Source organism: Oryctolagus cuniculus, chromosome 1, assembly GCF_964237555.1.
Source record: "Oryctolagus cuniculus chromosome 1, mOryCun1.1, whole genome shotgun sequence".
Lineage (NCBI taxonomy): Eukaryota > Metazoa > Chordata > Mammalia > Lagomorpha > Leporidae > Oryctolagus > Oryctolagus cuniculus.
Window position 1 is genome coordinate 209,367,984 of NC_091432.1, and position 20,310 is coordinate 209,388,293.

A 20,310-nucleotide genomic window follows, 5' to 3' on the forward strand; every position below is an offset into this window, starting at 1 on the left:
GTTATAATTTTTTTTCTTCAAAAATATTTTTCTGGTTATCAAAAGGGCTCTTGGCTTATTTTGAAGCAGTGCTAAATGAAAAAAATGCTTATATGAATTTCCTATGCTAATTATTAGCTTTAAGTACCTAGGAAATACTTTTCAAAATGTGTGTTTCCTCCCAGCAGACATTCTGGGTTACCAGCTGAGAAGATGAATTGTCAGAATATTTTGAAATAATTTCTTGATTGATTCAGATTCTGTTACTCTTCAGTTGATAGCAACTATTATAAAATTCCAAAGGGTTCTATTTCTCCAATTTAGGACTGTGGCTCAGGCAGGAATATGTGGGCCTTAGTTGATAACTTCACATATCCCATTTATTCAGTTGAGTTCATTCATTTTAGTCAAGATATTTCATAACTCTGTGTCTTGAGAATACAGAGATGAGAAGATGTGGTCCTGATAATAGTAATTTCTCTTCTCTCAGCTAATCCACATCTAAGTTCCTTGCTTGGTATGGCAGCCAAGTCATGAGGGACCATATGGTAGAGTATGTAAGAACTGTCTTTCTCCATCACATTTTTGATGAGGGACTTTTCTGTTTTTGTTTTTAATCTCAGTGGCTACTAGCCTGGTGAGCAGCAAGATCTTGAAATTCTTAATTCACAAACACAAACATGCATTTCTCAAGCTGACTTTCCAATGTTCTGATTCACTAGCCTATGGTGAGTCCTGGTAATTTACATGTTTAAAGGGTCCTTAGATGGTCTACTTTTAATATTAAAATTTTTTAACATTTTAATCTTTTTTAAAAACAGACACAGCCACACATTAGCCTAGGCCTACATTGGGTCAGAATCACTGTTGTCTTCTACTTCCCCTTCTTGTCCCACTGAAATTTTTTTGTGGGTAGCACAGTATACATGGAGTAATCATCTCCTGTTGTAACAATGCCCTCTTTTGGGTACCTTCTTAATGATTTGCTTGAGACTTTTCAGAAATGTGTCCATGGTGGTTTGCTTGGTTTGTTTATTTTTTTCATCATAGATTTGCTTGTAAACAGATAATGTATTATGAACAATCCTCTCTATCAGTGAAAAGCTTTTGGTGTTGGGTCCATATTTTCAAACTTTTGAAGGAGTTTGTTGAGATCTCCAAAAGCATTCTGATACACCCGTTTCTTGAAGGTGGTTCTTTTTCTTCTGCAGTTCATTTTTCTCTTGCATCTTCTTCAGCTGTGTGTTCGCTAAGTGATAGGAATTATTCAGTTCTATTAAAATCTTATGGCACCACTGGTATGTAGTCTATCAGTAACTAAATGTCTCATTATGTGGCACATGATTATATTAACTCAGAAAACCTGAGCAAACCAACTCTTGAAGACAAAAATTATATTTTTGATATTCCTAATAGAGAGTATAAAATTTTCTATTTTTATTTGTGTCCTCTACTTTAGAGAATAGCTTAAAAGCATGACTGGGTTTTTTCCCTCAGGTTTTTTTTTTTTCCTTCCCCTCCGCAATAGGAAGACACCAGTAACTGCCTACCTGGTCACAAGTTTCACAGAAATTTCAGTCTCCCCTTCTTAGTTACCTCTATTCATGCTGTCTGTTCAAATACAACTTATAGTCAGTAGCATGTGTGTTTTTTTTTTTTTAAGAAATACCTTTACGAACAGGACCTTTGCCATCCTTTGGGGAGAATTAAACAATAATATATACACTGAATTACTGACTTGTAACACTTGAAATATCATTGACTGGAAAACAGTTGAAGTGGTCCTGAGTTTACTGTTTAATTCCTTGAAACTGATAAATCTGTGTTGTGATAGCAAGACATTTAGCTAATGCAGACTGAAGACACTGAATCATGTGAAATGACTTTAAATTTTATTTTTATTCTTGCTTTGTCTTTGTCAGGGATTTCTATTCCAATATTAATGATATCTTATTAAAATCTACTAAAGTAATCTTTTTTATTTATTTTTTGACAGGCAGAGTGGACAGTGAGAGAGAGAGACAGAGAGAAAGGTCTTCCTTTGCCATTGGTTCACCCTCCAATGGCCGCCACAGCCGGTGCGCTGCAGCCGGTGCACCGCGCTGATCCGATGGCAAGAGCCAGGTACTTATCCTGGTCTCCCATGGGGTGCAGGGCCCAAGCACTTGGGCCATCCTCCACTGCACTCCCTGGCCACAGCAGAGAGCTGGCCTGGAAGAGGGGCAACCGGGACAGAATCCGGCGCCCTGATCGGCACTAGAACCCGGTGTGCCAGTGCCACAGGTCGGAGGATTAGCCTAGTGAGCCGCGGCGCCGGCCCTAAAGTAATCTTAAGGAGAAATATTCTAGTGCAATTATGTTAGCCAAATGTTCTTATTTCTAATTAGTGGTAAGAATGTATATTGTTAACTTCATGCCTCCTCATAGTAACTTTAGTATTATGTTGACTAATTTTTTTTTCTTTTTAAAAATGCAGTGATTTAACAAAATTAAAATGTTATATTTAAAACATCTTTGGAATCTCATCAATTTTGAGTTTTTGAGAGTTAGTACCAAGGCTAATACTGTACAGATTACTATATCACATAATTTGACAGAAGAAGTCAGGTTGGATATTGTTCATTTTAGCAAGAGAAATAGTTTATAATATTGGATATTGTCCTGTACATGGATTTGGTCAGTTGCTGTTTCTCTTTTAAGAAGAAAAGATCCAGAACAAAAATATCTACTGCTAGTAGGATTATTTGGTGATAAGGAAAAGCCTATTTTTGCCTTTGATTTATTAAATTTAACTGCAAAAATATATGAACATTATCCTATTATTTTTCTTGAGCTTTTTTTTTCCTTTAGCAATTTTGGTCTTGTTCTGGCATTGTTTCTTATTTCAACTATGTGTTCTTTGTGTAAGCTTTGCTCAGTCTGCATGACATTAGCGTTTTCAGCCTGCTTTATAATGATGGCTTCTTATATTTTAGTGTTTATAATCAATAACTCTTTTAATAATTCAGATCAAATTAAATGGTGCTATTTATGCAGTATAATTAGAAATCTTTTCAAAAGTTCTTTCCATGATTTGTAATTTTAGTTTATGAAATATTTGCCATATAAAATATTTTTCTTTTTGTTCCTGTTTATATAGAAGTGGTACACCTTCCCCCAAACGGACATCTGTAGGCTCCAGGCCACCAGCAGTAAGAGGCAGCAGAGATCGTTTTACCGGGGAATCATATACAGTGCTGGGTAGGGTAAAAAATAATCCTTCTTACTTATCTCGGATTAACGGTGTCACAGTCATAATGGCACACTTTCCACTAAAGAGTGCCGCCTGTTTTAAATCAATCTTTGCAGAAGTTTCTCGCTGTGGAAGCCCTTTCGGGAGATTTTAAAGTCATATTGTCATCAGCGCAGACTTCTGTTGTAGTGGTTAAGATGCCTCTTGGGATGCCTGCATCCTGAGTTGGATTGCCCGTGTTTGAATCTTGCCTTGGCCCCTGGTTGATTCAAGCTTCCTGCAGCCTTGGAGATAGCAGTGATGGCTCAGTTAATTGGGAAACTGCCACTCACGTGTCGACCTGGATTGAGCTCCTGACTCCTGGCTTCAGCCTGTCCCCAGCCACTGCTGGTGGGGGTAATCTCTGTCTCCGTCTCTCTCTGCCCCTTTCTCCCTCCTTGTCTCTCTCTGCTTTTCAAATAAATAAAAATAAATATTTAAAGGGATCTTTGAAATTACATAATTGATAATTCTAAAACTCTACCTCAGCTTACATAGTGACCACATATGAATATAACCCTTGAGGGGATAAGAAGGAAGAGAGGTTCTGAAGCATTTTATATTCAGAAAAATTAGTGATAAATATGAAAGTAAATTTGTGGTGGATACCCTGAAATTTAGTATTTGTATTATATTTTTAAAGATTTATTTTTATGTATTTGAAAGGCAGAGTTACAGAGAAAGCAAGAGAGGTCTTCCATCCACTGCTTTACTTCCCCAGTGGCTACAACTGCCAGGGCTCTTCCAGGCCCATGCCAGGAGCCAGGAGTTTTTTTCACGTCTCCCACATGCGTGCGGGGGCCCAAGCACTTGGGCCACTCTGCTGCTTTCCCATGCACATTTGCAGGGATCTGGATCTGAAGTGGAGCAGCTAAGACACAAAGTGGCGCCTATATGGGATGCATCAGAGGCTGTGGCTTAACCACCCATGCCAAAGTGCCAGCCCCAGTATTTGTATGTTAACAGGATTATTCTCATAGAGTACTTGATTCAAATATTTGGGGAGTCATTAGTGGGACAAGAGTTGGTGAGGATAAATGACTCAGAAGGAAGAAGAAAAAACCAAATCTATCTTTTTGATTTTTTTGTAGGAGATACTGCTATTGAAAGCGGACAACATTATTGGGAGGTCAAGGCCCAGAAGGATTGTAAATCCTACAGTGTGGGAGTAGCATATAAAACTTTGGGGAAATTTGACCAATTGGGAAAGACAAACACTAGTTGGTGTATCCATGTCAACAACTGGCTACAAAACACGTTTGCTGCAAAACATAATAATAAAGTCAAAGCTTTGGATGTTACTGTTCCTGAGAAAATAGGTGTATTTTGTGATTTTGATGGGGGTAAGTTTACTTATTTTCTCATAAGTCATTTCATCACTGTTGCTTATGTTTCTGTAGTCTTTATTGGTAATTGTCTGCAGAATTTCCCTTAGTATTGTGGTAAGGACATTTTGAACAACTAAGCTGTGGTCACAAACGTAATCTCAAGTTATGCAGTTGATTGTACCTGCTTGGAGATCTACAAAAGTACTTATTTATAATAGGTAAGTCTGATAGATTTTGCTGATTTTAGTCTTCCGCACTAAAATTTCTTCTTTCTTAATTCCTTCTTTACTGTGTTTTACTACCTACCTGTAAAAGTTGTGGAGTCAGATTTTTCAAGTTGAGGTAGATCTTAGAAATGACCCAATATACTTGCCACAGGCTAAAACCTTTTTACACTGTCTCTACAGATAATTGCCACTCTTGTGCTGTGTGAAGCCTATGGTTTTAGAAGCAGCCTATTTCATTGTTGGAACTTTTGGTTAGAATGCTTTTCTGAAATTGACTTATTTTATCGTGTTATGACTTCTGAGACTGTTGCTCCTGTATTTTATCATCTGAATAAATATAGAATTATGTTCTCTAATCCACATTTTCATAATAATCCTTATTTGTTTAAAACTGCTAACACTGCATTTCTTGCCCCTTTTTTCCAGACTATACAGTCTTTGTTATTAGCTGTCCGCTTATATTTTAATTTTTACAAACAAACTCTTACACTCTCCTATGGTTGTATATAATGTATTTCACTTTTGAATTTTTAGAAAATTGTTGAGAATGTATTTTCAGTTTACATTGTAGTCAAAGGCTTAATACTCCACTAAATAAAGAGTTCAACATATAAAAAGTACAAAGACCATAGTTCTTCAGGAATGTAGGCAAGGGCTATAAACAATAGTCATATGAAAAGATGTTAATTACACTCATATCCAGTAAATTTTTAGATAGTCACAGAAGAAAATGAGATGTCAGCAGGACAACTACAAGGCATGTTTGACGTGCATTCACTCAGAAGTAGCTAAATGTAAATAGATGACACACCATCTTGGAGTGGCTACTGATGATCACACAGAACAATGTATCTAAGCACTACTGCTCTGCTGTTTGCTAACTTTGTGACCATAGGTTGTTTACCATGTTGAAGTTTCTGTATGTAAAGCACCCAACACTTCGGTAGTATACATAAATATTATGTTCTTTTCTCTTCCTCTTTGTTTAATAGCAGTTGATTTATTAAGATCACTATTGCGAGAGAAAAAAGCCTGGACAGAGCAGCTGCATTTAGAATAGGAGAAAAAAGACGGAAGGTATTTTTAGGGTTGGGATACAAACCAAGAAAATAGTTATCCAAGAGGAGTTTCAGGAAGTGGTAACAGTTCTGAGGAGACCATCAGGCTGGGTGCTTAAGAGTTTAGTTAAATCAAGGCATGATCACGCTGAAAGACAAACTATGAGGGGGATTTTAAGAATTAAAGTTGAAGTATTTGTGACTGCTCTGTGATTTTAGAGATTGGAGGATAGGTATAGACTCAAGTAGTTAGTAGTCAGAGTATGATGTAGAGGTAGACTTTAAAGGGTAACATGATTTGGGTAGAAAAGCTGGTTATCATAAAAATGAAGAAGAAATAACCTTGGTTTTCAATGGACTAATGAAATTATTTGTTAAATATTTATAAAATAATAAAATTGTTACAGATGAATGAGTAGAATAGTGCTATACTCTATTAGGCATTTTGAAGGCATCATGGAGGTCTTGAAAACCAGGAAGGATAACTGGATTTGGGCTTTTTCTTGAACATGTTTGCTGTGGTTTTCTAGTGAGAATTATTATGTCCAGTCTTTACAGTTTATAATAAAAACAATGCCAAAATATGTTTTAGGTCATTATTTTCTTACATTATGATTATTATACTTAATTAGATGTTATAATTTTGTCTGTAATATATTTAGGCTTATTTTCCTTTCTTTTTAGGTCAACTTTCTTTCTATGATGCAAGCTCAAAACAGTTGCTATATTCCTTTAAGACAAAATTTACTCAGCCAGTACTACCTGGTTTCATGGTTAGTACCTAACATATTTTATTTGGTTTTGAACTTTAAGTAGTATAATCTGTGCTTTATATTTGGAAAGCAAGATATCTCATTTCTTCTTCATATTCTTCCCTGTGTTTCTAGTCTGCTTCCTCCCAAACCTCGGATTGTATATTTTGGTATATTTTATTGAAATCAGTGTTAGTACATAAAAGTAAGCATGTCATAAACATATGGTCTGATGCATTTTCATAGGACTACACGCTTGTAACCGGCACCATGAAATGGAAAAGGTCATGAAATGGAATATTGCCAGAACCTCAGAAATCCTCTTGTGCTCATTTCTAGTCCCTAGTGATGGTCCTCAAAAGGGCGACACTATCTTGAGTTTTAATATCAAAGATTCATTTCAACTTTAACTCCTTCTCAACTTTATGTAAAAGGAGTCACAGAGTATCATTTGTGGTTAACATTATGAGATTTATCCATGTTCTATGTGGTTGTAGTTCATTTGTTCCCATAGCCGTATAGTTTTCTATTATTTACATATTATCACTATGCATTCTAATTTAGTTGAATATGTGTGTGGTTTCTGCACTTGATCTTATTCAAAAAGCCAAGAAGTGATATGTGTGGTTTCCGAATATTCTTGTTCCATTGGATACCTACAAAGGATTTGAGTTGCCAAATCATATGTTATATAAATAATCAACTGTATTAAATGCTGCTAAAAAGTTTATCAAAGTGGTTGGTTGGGGCCAGTGCTGTGGCGCAGAGGGTTGATGCCCTGGCCTGAAGCGCCAGCATCCCATATGGGCACGGGTTCAAGACTCGGCTGCTCCACTTCCCATCCAGCTCTCTGCTATGGCCTGGGATAGCAGTGGAAGATGGCCCAAGTCCTTGGGCCCCTGCACCTGCGTGGGGGACCCAGAAGAACTCCTGCCTCCTGGCTTCGCATCGATGCAGTAGCTGTCATTGCGGCCATTTGGGGGAGTGAACCATCGGATGGAAGACCTCTCTCTCTCTCTCTCTCTCTCTCTGTAACTCTTTCAAGTAAAAAATAAATAGATCTTAAAAAAAAAAAACACAAAGTGGTTGGTTATACTAATTTGCAAACAAAAGTATATGAGAACTTGACTTCCTGCATGTCATTAACAAAACTTGGTATTATCTTTTTAATTTTAGACCTTCTAGTGGGAATGATATATTGCATTGGGGCATTAGTTTGCATTTCCTTGCTGACTAATGCTCTTGAGCATGTTTTTATATCTTTATTGATTGTTTCCATATATTGTTTTTAGAACCAGCTGTTCAAACCTTTGGCTGGATTTTCTCTTGGGTTTTCTTCCTATTTCTTATTGATTTGCAGTTCTTTATTTGGTCTGATTGATTTGCTAGACAAATCTATTGCAAATATCCTTTCTACTCTGGCTTTCCTTTTTTATGATATCTATGAACAAAAATTCTTAATTTTAATGTCCTGTTTATCAGGTTTTTTATTTCACTTACAGCTTGCACTTTTTGTCTTCTCTTTAAGAGATCATTATTCATCCTCAAGATCATGAAAATTATTGTTTTCTTCTGGAAGCTTTACCTTATACATTTAATTAGAGACTATAGTTCAGTGCAAGTACAATGTAGAATTGATGTGTTTGATAAGAAGTAAGAGCCAAGATATATTCTTTAATTCCATAGGGATATCCAGTTTGAAGGACCATTTATTGAAAATATCTTAGTTTACTACCATCTTTGTACCATATTTTTTTTATTTTTATTTTTTTGCCAGGCAGAGTTAGAGAGAGACAGTGAAAGAGTTACAGACAGTGAGAGAGAGAGAAAGGTCTTCCTTCCATTGGTTCACTCCCTTAATGGCCGCTACAGGCAGCACTACGCCGATCAGAAGCCAGGAGCCGGGTGCTTCCTCCCAGTCTCCCATGCGGGTGCAGGGACCCAAGCACTTGGGCCATCCTCCACTGCCCTCCTGGGCCACAACAGAGAGCTGGACTGGAAGAGGAGCAACCGGGACTAGTACCCGGCGCCCTAACAGGGACTAGAACCCAGGGTGCTGGCGCTGCAGGCGGAGGATTAGCCAAGTGAGCCACGGCGCCGGCCATCTTTGTACCATATTAAATGACTGTGTTTGCACTGTAGACTGAATTTGTATATGTGTGTTTGGTATACACATATATATGAGGGTGCTTCAAAAAGTAGAGGAGTGAGCATTTAGCCTTACAGTCAGGATGCCTGCATCCCATTTCCTAGACTTGGGTTAAGTACCCAGCTCTGGCTCTTGGCTCCAGCTTCTTGCTAATACCACAGCTTCCTGTGGATCTTGGGAAGCAATGGGAATGGCTCAAATAATTGGGTTCTTGCCACCCATGTGGGAGACCTGGATTGAGTACCTAAGTCTCAGCTTCAGCCTTGGCCCAGTCCTGGCTCTTGTGGGCATTTGGGGAGTAAAGTAACAGAGGGGAGATACTTTCTCTCTCAAATAAATAATAAAATAAATTATCTTCTCTCTAAAATAAATAATAAAAATTCATGGGAAAATGAAATTAAGAGATAGTTTATTTTGGTGCCAGAAATTTGGAAATCCATAAACACACAGGGTCTGCAAAAGGTCATTTTAGGATAAGTGTTTGGTGTAGTGGTTAAGATTCTGCTTGGGACACCAGCATCCCACATTGCAGTACTTGAATTCAGATCCTCCTCTACTCTCTTCCTGCTTCTTGCTAAAACATACCCTAGGAGGCAGCAACTGATGGCTCAAATAGCTAGGAACCTGCTACCCATGTGGGAGACTCAGTTTGTGTTCTGGATTTCTGGTTTTGGCATGATCCAGCCACAACTCTTTTTTGGGCATTTGTGGAGTGAACCGGGGGATTGAAGGTACTCTCTTCTCTCTCTTTAACTCTGCCTTACAAATAAAATGAGTTAAATAAAACAAAAAAAAAAAAAATATAAAAGTTTATGTAACTGTGTTACAAGAAAATCTATGCATGGATTTCAAAACATTTTTGCACCCAAATAAACTTAATTTTGTTTTCCATGAACTTTTTGAAATCCTCTTATAAAATTTCAATTCTACCTAATTTGTCAGATTTACATTAAAAAATTCATGTTTCTTCACACAAAATGAAGCATAGTTTTGAAATTCTTTAAAGAAAATTTTATTGTTTTTTCTAACTCCTTAATCCTCTTCAGTTTCTCCATAAGGTTAGGCTACTGTGTTCTTGGGGTCCACTTAAGGCCATCATTTTTCTGGCTAGAATTTCATTAACTTTGGGGTTACTTTTACAAATTAGGATGTGATATATTTATATATTTTAAAATTTACTTATTTGAAAGGCAGAGTTACAGAGAGAGAGGAAGAGACAGAAAGATCTTAAATTTCATATGGTTGGGACTGGGCCAGGCCAAAACCAGGAACTTGGCACTGCGTCCAGGTCTCCTTTGTCAGCACTTGGGCCATCTTCTGCTTTTCTAAGTACATTAGCCAGGAATTGGATCAGAAATGTAGCAGCTGGAATTTGAACTAGCACTGATTGGGATGCTGGCGTCATAGGCTGTGGCCTAACCTGCTGCACCACAATGCTGGCCCAGGATGATGTATTTCTAGTGAAGATTTGGTGGAATGTTTTTTATGTTCTTCCAGCATCATCCCTGACTGTATAACCCCCTAACTGTGAGGAGAAAATATTCAGAGTATATGTGGGTTGAAAATGCAGTTATTTTAAATCTTACAGTCAGTAACAGTTATTTACTCTAAAGTTGTTTTCATTTCTTAACACAAACCAATGCTATATTATATATTTTGGACCATTTTTCCAATGTGGTCAGAGACAGATTGTTTATCCTATGGAACTCAGAAAAAGTTTATTCTTCTAATTCTTAGGTAGATCTTATAATATATTATCTTTGTCTCTTTTTACAGTTTTTGATTTTTTTTAAGATTTTATTTATTTATTTGAAAGGCAGAGTTACAGAAAGGCAGAGAGAGAGGTCTTCCATCTACTGGTTCACTCCCCAGATGCCCACAATGGCCAGAGCTGCGCCGATCCAAACCCAGGAGCCAGGAGTTTCTTCTGGGTCTTCCATGCAGGTGTAGGGGTCCAAGGACTTGGACCATCTTCTACTGCTTTTCCAGGCCATAGCAGAGAGCTGGATCAGAGTGGAGTGGCCGGGTCTTGAACTGGTGTCCATATGGGATGCTAGCACTGCAGGCAGCAGCTTTACCCACTGCACCACAGTGCTGGCCCCTATTTTATTTTATTTTTTTAGGATTTTATTTATTTATTTGAGAGGCACAGTCATAGCCAGGGAGAGAGAAAGAGAGAAAGATCTTCCATCTGCTGGTTCATTTTCCCAAATGGCCGCAATGGCCAAAGCTGGGCCCACCTGAAGCCAAGAACCAGGAGCTTCTTCTGGGTCTCCCATGTGGGTGCAGAAGCCCAAGGACTTAAACCATTTTCCACTGATTTCCCAGGTGCAGTAGCAGGGAACTGGATCAAAAAAGAAGCAGCTGGGACTTGAACTGGCGTCCATATGGATGCTAGTGCTGCAGGCAGAGGCTTAGCCTACTAAGCCACAGCATCAGCTCCTCTTTTTCTTTTGTTTCAAGAATTTATTTATTATTTGAAAGGCATAATTACTCCCCAGTTGACTGCAATGGCCAGGGCAAGGCCAAGGCAAGGCCAGGCTGAAGCCAGGAGCCTGGAATTCTATCTGGATCTTCCACCTGTGTTGCAGGGACCCAAGCCCTTAGGCCATCTTTCGCTGTTTTCCCCTGCACGTTGTCAGGGAAGTGAATTGGACGTGGAGCAGCCTGTACTTGAACCAGCACTTATATGTGATTCCAGTGTTGCAAGTGGTAGCTTTACCCACTGAACCACAATACCAGCCCTTGCTGTGTCATTGTCTGAACATTTTATAGAATTGTGTTTTGATAGAATTAAGTTTTATGAATCTTGTTCCCTTTTATAGGTAATGCTTTGCCTAACTTGTTTTCACAAATATTTTTCATCTATATTTTCTTCTTAAAGTTTTATAGTTTTAGGTTTTACATTTAGTTCTATGATCCATTTTGAGCTAATTTTGTTCCATGATACAGAAGTATGGTTTAAGGATTATCAATTGTTCCAATACCTTTTTTTTTCTAAGGTTTATTTATTTATTTGAAAGTCACAAAGAAGGAGAGACAGAGCTTCCATCCACTGGTTCACTCCCCAAATGGCAACCAGGACTGGCCAGGCCAAAGCCGGGAGCCAGGAGTTTCAAGTTCTCCCATATAAGTGCTGGGCCCAACACTTGGACCATCTTTCACCGCTTTTCCCAGGCTGTTAGCAGGGAGCTGTATCGGAATAGAGCAGCTGTTAGGCAAACTGGCGCACATATGAGATGCCAGCATTGCAGATAATGGCTTTACCCAGTACACCACCATGCCAGCCCCTCCAATACTGTTTTTTAAAAAGACAGACCCTTCTTTATTGATTTGCCCTTGTACCTTTTTGCTAGATATTTTGAGTGACTAGTTTAATAAGTGACTTAATTTCAAAAAATAAATATAGTAGTTTAATAATCAGAGGATGCTTTTGTATTTGGGGAGTTACCAGTACTGAGCCTGGTAGTTTCAAAAATTTAGAATGTTAATTATACTAGCTAATCATTTATTTGGAACACTACTCTGTTTATGAAATACTGAATCCTTAAATAATTGAAAATGGGAGTACTTAAAACAACTTTTAGAATTTCCCTTGCTTTAAGTTGTGTCTGCCTGTATACATGCTGGTTGATAGTTTGAATGATCCATATTTTCATATTTTAACTGATTCCATTCTAAATCTCTTTTTACTATTCAATCATAGCTGCTCTGTTCACAAGCAGAGCAGTTTTATGATAATGAATAGATATGGCAGTTGCTTCTGGATATTATCAATTCTCAATTTTTTCAGAAATCTTTTTTAGAGAATTAATAAGAGTTCTTATTGTTGGAAATAGGGAACAGATTAAAGAAAAACTAGTGGGTTTTAGGACACATCTCATTAAAACTGAAAGCAACAATAAGGAATAAGGAAGCTATTTCTTTGCACACTTTCCTGAGTGTGAAGGATAGCATCAGAAAAGGATAGCTAGTATCTTTTGCCTCCATGAATGCAATTTAGTCTCTCAGTTTCTTCAACCCCTGAGTTCCCTCTCAAGTGCAGCGCCAGTGTGTTCTGTTTGGCCTTCTGTGAGTCTAAAAACAGGCTCTAAGCTCAGTTAATGAAAGCAGTTTGGGACTGACTGGTGTTTATAAATGTGGAATTTTACCTTTCAAACAGAGATTTGAGAATCACTGCAGTTCTAATTTGATTTGAAATGTGACCAAGGCTTTGTTTTCTCTTGTCTTAGGTTTGGTGTGGTGGACTTTCTTTGAGTACTGGGATGCAAGTTCCAAGTGCTGTAAGAACCCTTCAGAAAAGTGAAAATGGAATGACTGGTTCAACTGGCAGCCTGAACACTGTTGCTCAGTAATGCTGGCTCAGCCATGTTTACCCTCCCTCTTGATTGAGTGGCCTTTTCTGTGCAGTTACTAATCACAGAAATTTGTGAATGGTGGAAAACAGATTTGCTATATTCTGCTTTAAGGCCTGAAATCTGTTAGCATTAAGTATCTAGTAAGCTTTCACAGGAACCTACTGTGCAATACCATAGAAGCAGCAGATATCAAGCACTAGATTGATGTTTTGAAGTACAAATGGGAAAAAAGATGGTGTTGAAATGTTTATATAGAAACTCATTTTTGTGTTTCTTGGATTGCTTTGGCTCTTCTAAACGTGTAATTACATATGGTAACTCTGGGGCCTGGGGTGAAAAGCTTTTAAATCATGCCTTCTTTCCTCTGTTTCTCTTTTCTGTCTCATTACTACCTACTATTTAGTTCTTTCACTAAAGCTTTAAGAATATATAGTCCTCTAAAGTTTTCTAAAAAGTGAAATCACTGTTTGGGGGTAATAGAAAGTTTTATTACAGTGGTTTATTTTTCCCTTTTTATAAATTAGTTTTTCTGCATTATCTTTTTGTTATCTAACTTGATTATATAACACTTCCCCTTCCAAAATACCCTTATTTATCTTGTGGTTATAACTCAAAATAGAGTGGATATGAAGAGTTTCTAGACATAATAGCTTAATATTGCGCAAATTTCAATGGCTGACGCCACAGCTCACTAGGCTAATCCTCTGCCTGCAGCCCTGGCACCCCTGGTTCTAGTCCCGGTGGGGCACCGCATTCTGTCCGGGTTGCTCCTCTTCCAGTCCAGCTCTCTGCTGTGGCCCAGAAAGGCAGTGGAGGATGGCCCAAGTACTTAGGCCCTGCACCCTCATGGGAGACCAGGAGGAAGCACCTGGCGCCTGGCTTTGGATCAGTGCAGCACGCAGGCTGTAGCGGCCATTTGAGGGGTGAACCAGTGGAAAAGGAAGACCTTTCTTTCTGTCTCTCTCTCTCTCTCTGTCTAACTCTGCCTGTCAAAAAAAAAAATTGCCCAAATTTCTATTTTATACCTGGTGTACTAACATAGTGGCAAAGGGATATTCTTTATATGTTGTCCTATTTAATTAGACTTCTTTTCATTCCATCATTTTGGATGATGGTTAAGATTTTAAAAGCTGTATATTTTCTGATTTTGTTGTCTGCTTTAATTACATCTTTCATAGTTACCTTAGGTAAGATTCCCACTCAAATTTGGCACTAACATGACAATTATGCTGATTTTTAACATTTCTAGTAGGAATGAAAGTTTATTAATAAAGTTACATGATGGGAAGAGAAACCTATACTACTCAACTTTTATCTAAGAAGGGATTATAAAGAAGATGCCTAAAAGTATTCCTAATGAGGAAATTTATGACTTTTTAATAAGAAATGTAATGGTTTAAACAGTTGCTTTGAAAACAGTTACCTCTCTCTGACTTTATTGGCACATGGGTTTTCAAACAACTCAGAGGTTATTTTTGTCTCAGTCATTTTATTACATTTGTTTGCTTTTTAAAGAGATGTAGTTCTTCCAAAAACCAATATAGACATCTTTCTTGAACTTTAGGAAAATGTACTAAACAATAGTAAGACCCGAGGTTACTGAACAGAACATACCTGTTCTTAAAAAGTTGATTAAAATGTGTAACTCAAGTGCTTTGAGCCAAACTAAAAGTTGTAGTTAAGTGTTTAAGAATTCTTTGATAATTTATAAGAGGTCTGAATTTGTAACTTCCTAAATTTTTGAAGCTCTTAATGTCTTTTAATTTTTTGACTTTCTTTCATTCTCCTTTATTTTGGGCTGTGACAACCTTCTTCTAAGAGGTGACCATTGCTGCTTACATTTGAGTTGCTTTCTACCCAAAGGCCTGTGTAATGGTAGTAGTTTCTACTGCTCACTGAGAGGATATTTTGTTTCATTGATAAAACAAATCTGAATGAGGAGTTTTATTTGAACTGCAGTGTTTTTTAAAAGCTAAGGACTTGCATATCTGCACTACTGTTTGATGACATACTGGTAATTTTAGAGACTTGGAACTTAAAGTTTAGAGAATGAGTATATCTGTAAGCATTCTTTTGATTCTCTAAACAAATGTAATTTTGATTTTTGTTCCTCATATATTTTGAAAGATATTTTTGGATATTCTTTCCCTGTTTAGAGGGCTACTCCAGGACCTAAGGAAACAGGAATTTATAAGTCCATTTTATAAACTCAAACCTGAAAGCAGTAATTTAGTAATCAAGTTGCTTTTATGTGATTAGCTACACAGTATATTTTAGCAAAAATGACCCAGAAAAAGCCAAATGTTCTTGTATACAATTTTTTACTATTATGTCTTATATAATTGTGTCTTCTCATTAATTCAGTGCCTTTTTCCTCTAAGCATGCTCTTGCTTCATGCTCCATGCAGTGTCAGCTGATAAGCGGAGAGCATTATGTTGTAGTGGTCAGGGCCTTCTGTTGCAAGAGCATGGGGAAAAGGAAACGTATTAATCAGGGGCTGGAGGAGTGTATCTGATGCTTTCTTGTGCTCATGCCATCATTTGAGACTCTTCATATAATTTTTTCTAATATTCTTTTGGAAAATGTATTAAATTTCACTGGGGAGGTTTCATTTCTCAGAGATTTTACGATAAATACATATTTAGCAAATGAAGAATCCAAGTTCTCATTACATGTAATACTTGTTATTAAATTGTACTATTATCATTTTGAAATAAGAACTTGAGGGTTTCCTCTTACTACATTTCTTAAAGGTTTCTAAAATTAAAAACAAAATACATGAATTTCTTTTTAGGCTTATGTTTTAAATTGTAAAGTTAAACTGGAGAAAGTTTGTCACCCTCATTTTCAAACTAAAAAATAATCAAATATAGTGCCTATTTAGTCTCAGAATAAGGGAACTGTCTTGTTGGATCATAATGTAGAACATTCTCATTGACATTTGAATTAAGTATTGAGCATTCATGCTCACTTTAGTATATTGTAAAAGGTTGGTAAACCCGTTCAGACATTCTTTATTTCTTTATTTACTTTATGTTTTGACAGGTCAAACATGAATGCTTTCTGCAAAGGAAATGCATGAGAGGTTGACTGTCGTGGATGTAATCATAGGTGTAAAAACTTGTTCTATAAAAACATTGATCTAGTATTGCATTTGTTGTTTAGCAGTTGAATTTCAAACCAGTTTTATTGAACTGGATATAGAAATGAAGGAACTGCCTTAAGCACTTTAGAAAATAATGTTTTTACAATTCATTTTGACTCTTCCAGCAGACCATGTCACATATGTCTCTAATTTTTGGTAAATATATAATTAGTAATTATAGAAATTTAACATACAGCAATTTGAATGTTCCAGGTATAACTAAACAAATTAAAAGGATTAGGCACCTGCTTTTCTGTACATGGTTTTAATTGATAACATCTGCACCATTTTGACAAACTGAAATGACTACTGTATAACTAGACTTGGCAAACTTTTACTCTGTCCCATAATTAATAATTTTTCTCCATGGTATATAAAGAGACATACTGGCTTTCTTTTGCTTACTCATTTGTGAAATTAAAGTATGAAAAATATGTGTCATTTGAATCCATTTGTGACTTATCCTAGGTCATATGATTAATAACAAGTATCTAATTAAATATTTTAATGAGGCTAATATGAATGATTGGCTTTTATCCCTATAGTTTGTCCATAAAATTATATTTATTTCTGTATTTTTAATTGTTTCTTTTGGAAACATTGGGAACAAATTAGGAAAGGATGTATTTGGAAAATGATTACTTCAAAAAGTATTACTTTTAAAAGGAGACAGTATAGACTTCTTGCCATAAAATATAATTCCAGGCTAAGAAATTATATTTTCAGATTATCACAATTCTCTTTAAAAAGTTATATTTCCTAGATTGGTGTTCATTCATTGGCTAATTCATACAACAAGTATATGAATGTGATATGGCAGTCAACATTTGACTACTTTATATTTGCCTTTGCAAAAGTATTGAAATTTGATTTATGATGCATGAATCATTTATGATGCTGCTTTTGAATGGGGGTACATTTTGCATCTCAAAAATAATGTCTTGCTACCCAGATGTTTAGAAGAGTAATTTCAAATTTCAAAATCACTGCATAATAAGGTTCACTTTTGTGTCGCCACATTAAGTAAGTCTGGAAAAGTTTCCTATTTTTTTTTCTACCCTGGATATTATCTTTTAGGGAAATGTATGGTCAGCATACATTTACTCAGTATCCAAGTACCCTAAAGTTATTAGTTATTCTTAACCAAAATGTACAGTTCAGAATGCAGGCACTGAAGTATTACGTGAGATCATGAATGTTTTCTTAATCATCACAGCAAGATTACCTCATGTTCAGTATAGTTTTACTTTTGTGTTAAGTACAGTATTCACATTTTTTTAATTATTTGTGATCCTGATATGTTATGTATGGTAGCTTTGTTACTTGAATATTTGGATAACCTAAATACTTTAATCATTTTGAATTAGCTGGAGTTTAAATGGATTGCATTTGCTGTATCTTGTTTTCATTGAAAAGATAGTGTTGGACATGGCATTTAATATTTGTTTCAGATTGTAAATAAATACCAGAAATTGCCATAGTACTTTTCTCTTCAGCCTACCCAATTTTTCAAAAATAGAGTATTCATTTTTTCGGGGTCAATATAAAATACAGACGTTGATTCATAATTATTGAAGCTATATTAGTTTAAACTGATTCTTTTCTAATGTTACTTAGTCAGTATGAGTTGGTCCTTGGGCACGGACACCTAGAGGGTCTCACAGTATGTAGGGAAGAAGGCAGGTGAATGTATTTGCTTTGGCCTGGAGCTGATTAAATTTAGACTAATTTAAAACAAGTCAGATTGTAAGTGATTAGTAAAAGCATTTTAATCAGTACTAGAACGTTTTTTGGAAAGCATAAGGAAAATGTGTAATTTGTTTTAACATTTCAAATATCTCTGAGGTACCAAAGCACTGAATCTAATTTAGCTTCCAAGGGAGACTCTTTAAAATCAACCTTATAACTACTCAATACTATAAGATATATAATAACTAAGGTTTTGGAGTAATTTATAAAAGTTACTAGTCAAAAATCTCTGGATACGATACAAAAAAATGTGGGTTTCATATCCTTTGAAGTTGTTAAAGTTAGTCACCTTATCTCTACCATATGATATATCTACAACCTCTACATAAATCATTAATCATCTTTGGGCCTCTGCTGCCTTAATTCTCAAAAAATTGTAACTTACTCAGCCTACCTCACAGGGCTGTTGTGAGGAATACAGTGGAATGGAGTACATAAAATTGCTTTAACGACAGTAAAGTACTGTGTAAATGTGAGGTGTCACATTGAGTTAATAATGGATTTAAGTGTTTGGGTACTTCTAGATGTCATTTACTTTGATAGAGCATGTTCTTTAAGTGCTATCATCAGTGATTTCAAATGTGATTTTGAAAAATAAAACCTCCAATTTTAAAATGCCCTTTAATATATACACTTAGTCTGTATTTTTATATTTTCTCATAAAGCATGTCACTATTTCAAGACTTTCTAGAGCTTTAAAAGTTCTCTCACCACATTAGTGTGTCAGTGTAGAATAGTAGCATAAATAGATAGATGACTTAAGCTACATTTCTGCCCAGGAATTTGCACTTACAGTTTAGGGGTGCTCCGTGCCACATGCTAAGAATTAATTGGCCTAAATGACTCCAGACAACCAAGGGATTCAATGGTTTATTGTCACTGGATGAACAAAACAAGGTACCCAGTGCACTTTTGACAACTTTGTTGCATTATCATTTTTAAAAAAATAAAATGAAGCATTTGAAAACTTTGCTAGTTAACCTGAATATCATTTATTATCTCTCCTAATGTATCTGTCTTAAAATGGTTTACATGTTAATCTACAGATTTGGTATGTCTATTATCTAGACATGATTTTGCTATGCAGTTGTGATAATAAAAATTCTAAGTCAAAGTCCTCAGGTTTAACTTTTAAGTTATAGATGAAAACCATTAATGAACAACTTATGATGTACTCAGTGCTGCAAAATAGTGTTTTTATAAGCACATTGCCTCATTTTCCTTGGAAACAAGATAAACCCTCTTAAATAGTTTTGTAACTTTAAAATAGGGTATTCAGAATGAATAACTTGTATGTTGAAATGATTGTATGTTCTATGTAGACTGTCCCAGTTAAGTTTTTACAAAAATACCTGGAATATGTCATCTGCAAATTAAAATTTTTTTCTGCTTTATTTTGCTTCAATGCTTACTTTTATCAACTTTTATTTAAACATCTGTAATGTTCTGCTGGAGATGAAAATTTAAAACAAAAAAGGAAAGCATGGTCTCTTTGCTTCAAAAGCTTATGCTTTAGAGCAGTGCAGTGGAATTTTATGTAATGATGGGAAGTTCTGTATTTGTGCTATCCAGTTAACAGTAGCCGGTGGTTAGTGCAGGTCAATTTTGAATTTTAACTTAAACAAAAAGATCTGTTTGTTGCCAGTAGCTACTAATCTGTGTGGAGATGGGGAAAACAGTTGCTGTAAGAAACTATAATGTAAATTAGGAATTTGGTTTCTGTCTTCGGAGCTTATCACATCTTGGGTTGTACTTTGATAGATGGTAACTGAGAGAACCAGAAACTAAACCTTTTTACAATGTATGTTCTAAATTAAAACCAGTTGGGGAGAAAACAGAAAATTAATCTGTGACTTTGTGAGACTGATTCCTGTAAATAAGATCACTTTTACCAGGAAAAGAATGAAGGGGTACTGGTTAGTCTTGAGTCACAGGGAAAGGAGTACTGACAAAGATACTGAGTAAACATTATCTTTACTTGGGTGCAACATTTCTTGAGAAATTTAGCAGTGTCAAGATTTTAAATGCACATACCCTTGAATAGTTAATATTCTAAGTATTACTGTTACATATATACTAAAAAATAAACCATTATCATTGTAGCTCTACAATGGCAAAATTCAAACAACGTAATTGTTAATTAAAGACAAATCTGGATGATCCTAGAGGCAAATTTCTTTTCTTCTTCTTTTTTTTTTTTTTTTTTTTTTTTTTGGTAACCAGGCAAAAACTGCTGCAACAAACCTAAGTTTCTTTAACAAAAGAATGAGCTACCAGAATTCCCAATACTCCC

At 36.0% G+C, this 20,310-nt stretch overlaps 1 protein-coding gene across 13 annotated transcripts in view; it reads left to right on the forward strand.

The window, feature by feature from the left end:
* Positions 1–19,411, forward strand: part of FSD1L (fibronectin type III and SPRY domain containing 1 like) — a 96,676-nt gene extending 77,265 nt beyond the window's left edge. For 10 of the 13 annotated variants that reach the window (XM_008257054.4, XM_008257148.4, XM_002708137.5 and 7 more), the window contains 4 exons: positions 3,119–3,219; positions 4,342–4,593; positions 6,548–6,636; positions 12,997–19,411. In XM_008257054.4, coding sequence (XP_008255276.1) covers positions 3,119–3,219; positions 4,342–4,593; positions 6,548–6,636; positions 12,997–13,119 — 565 coding nt within the window. In that variant the 3' untranslated portion in view covers positions 13,120–19,411. The remainder of the gene's footprint in view (positions 1–3,118; positions 3,220–4,341; positions 4,594–6,547; positions 6,637–12,996) is intronic. The other 3 variants (XM_070055094.1, XM_051855998.2, XM_070055111.1) reach the window with 1 other exon arrangement.
* The last annotated feature ends 899 nt before the right edge of the window (positions 19,412–20,310 follow it).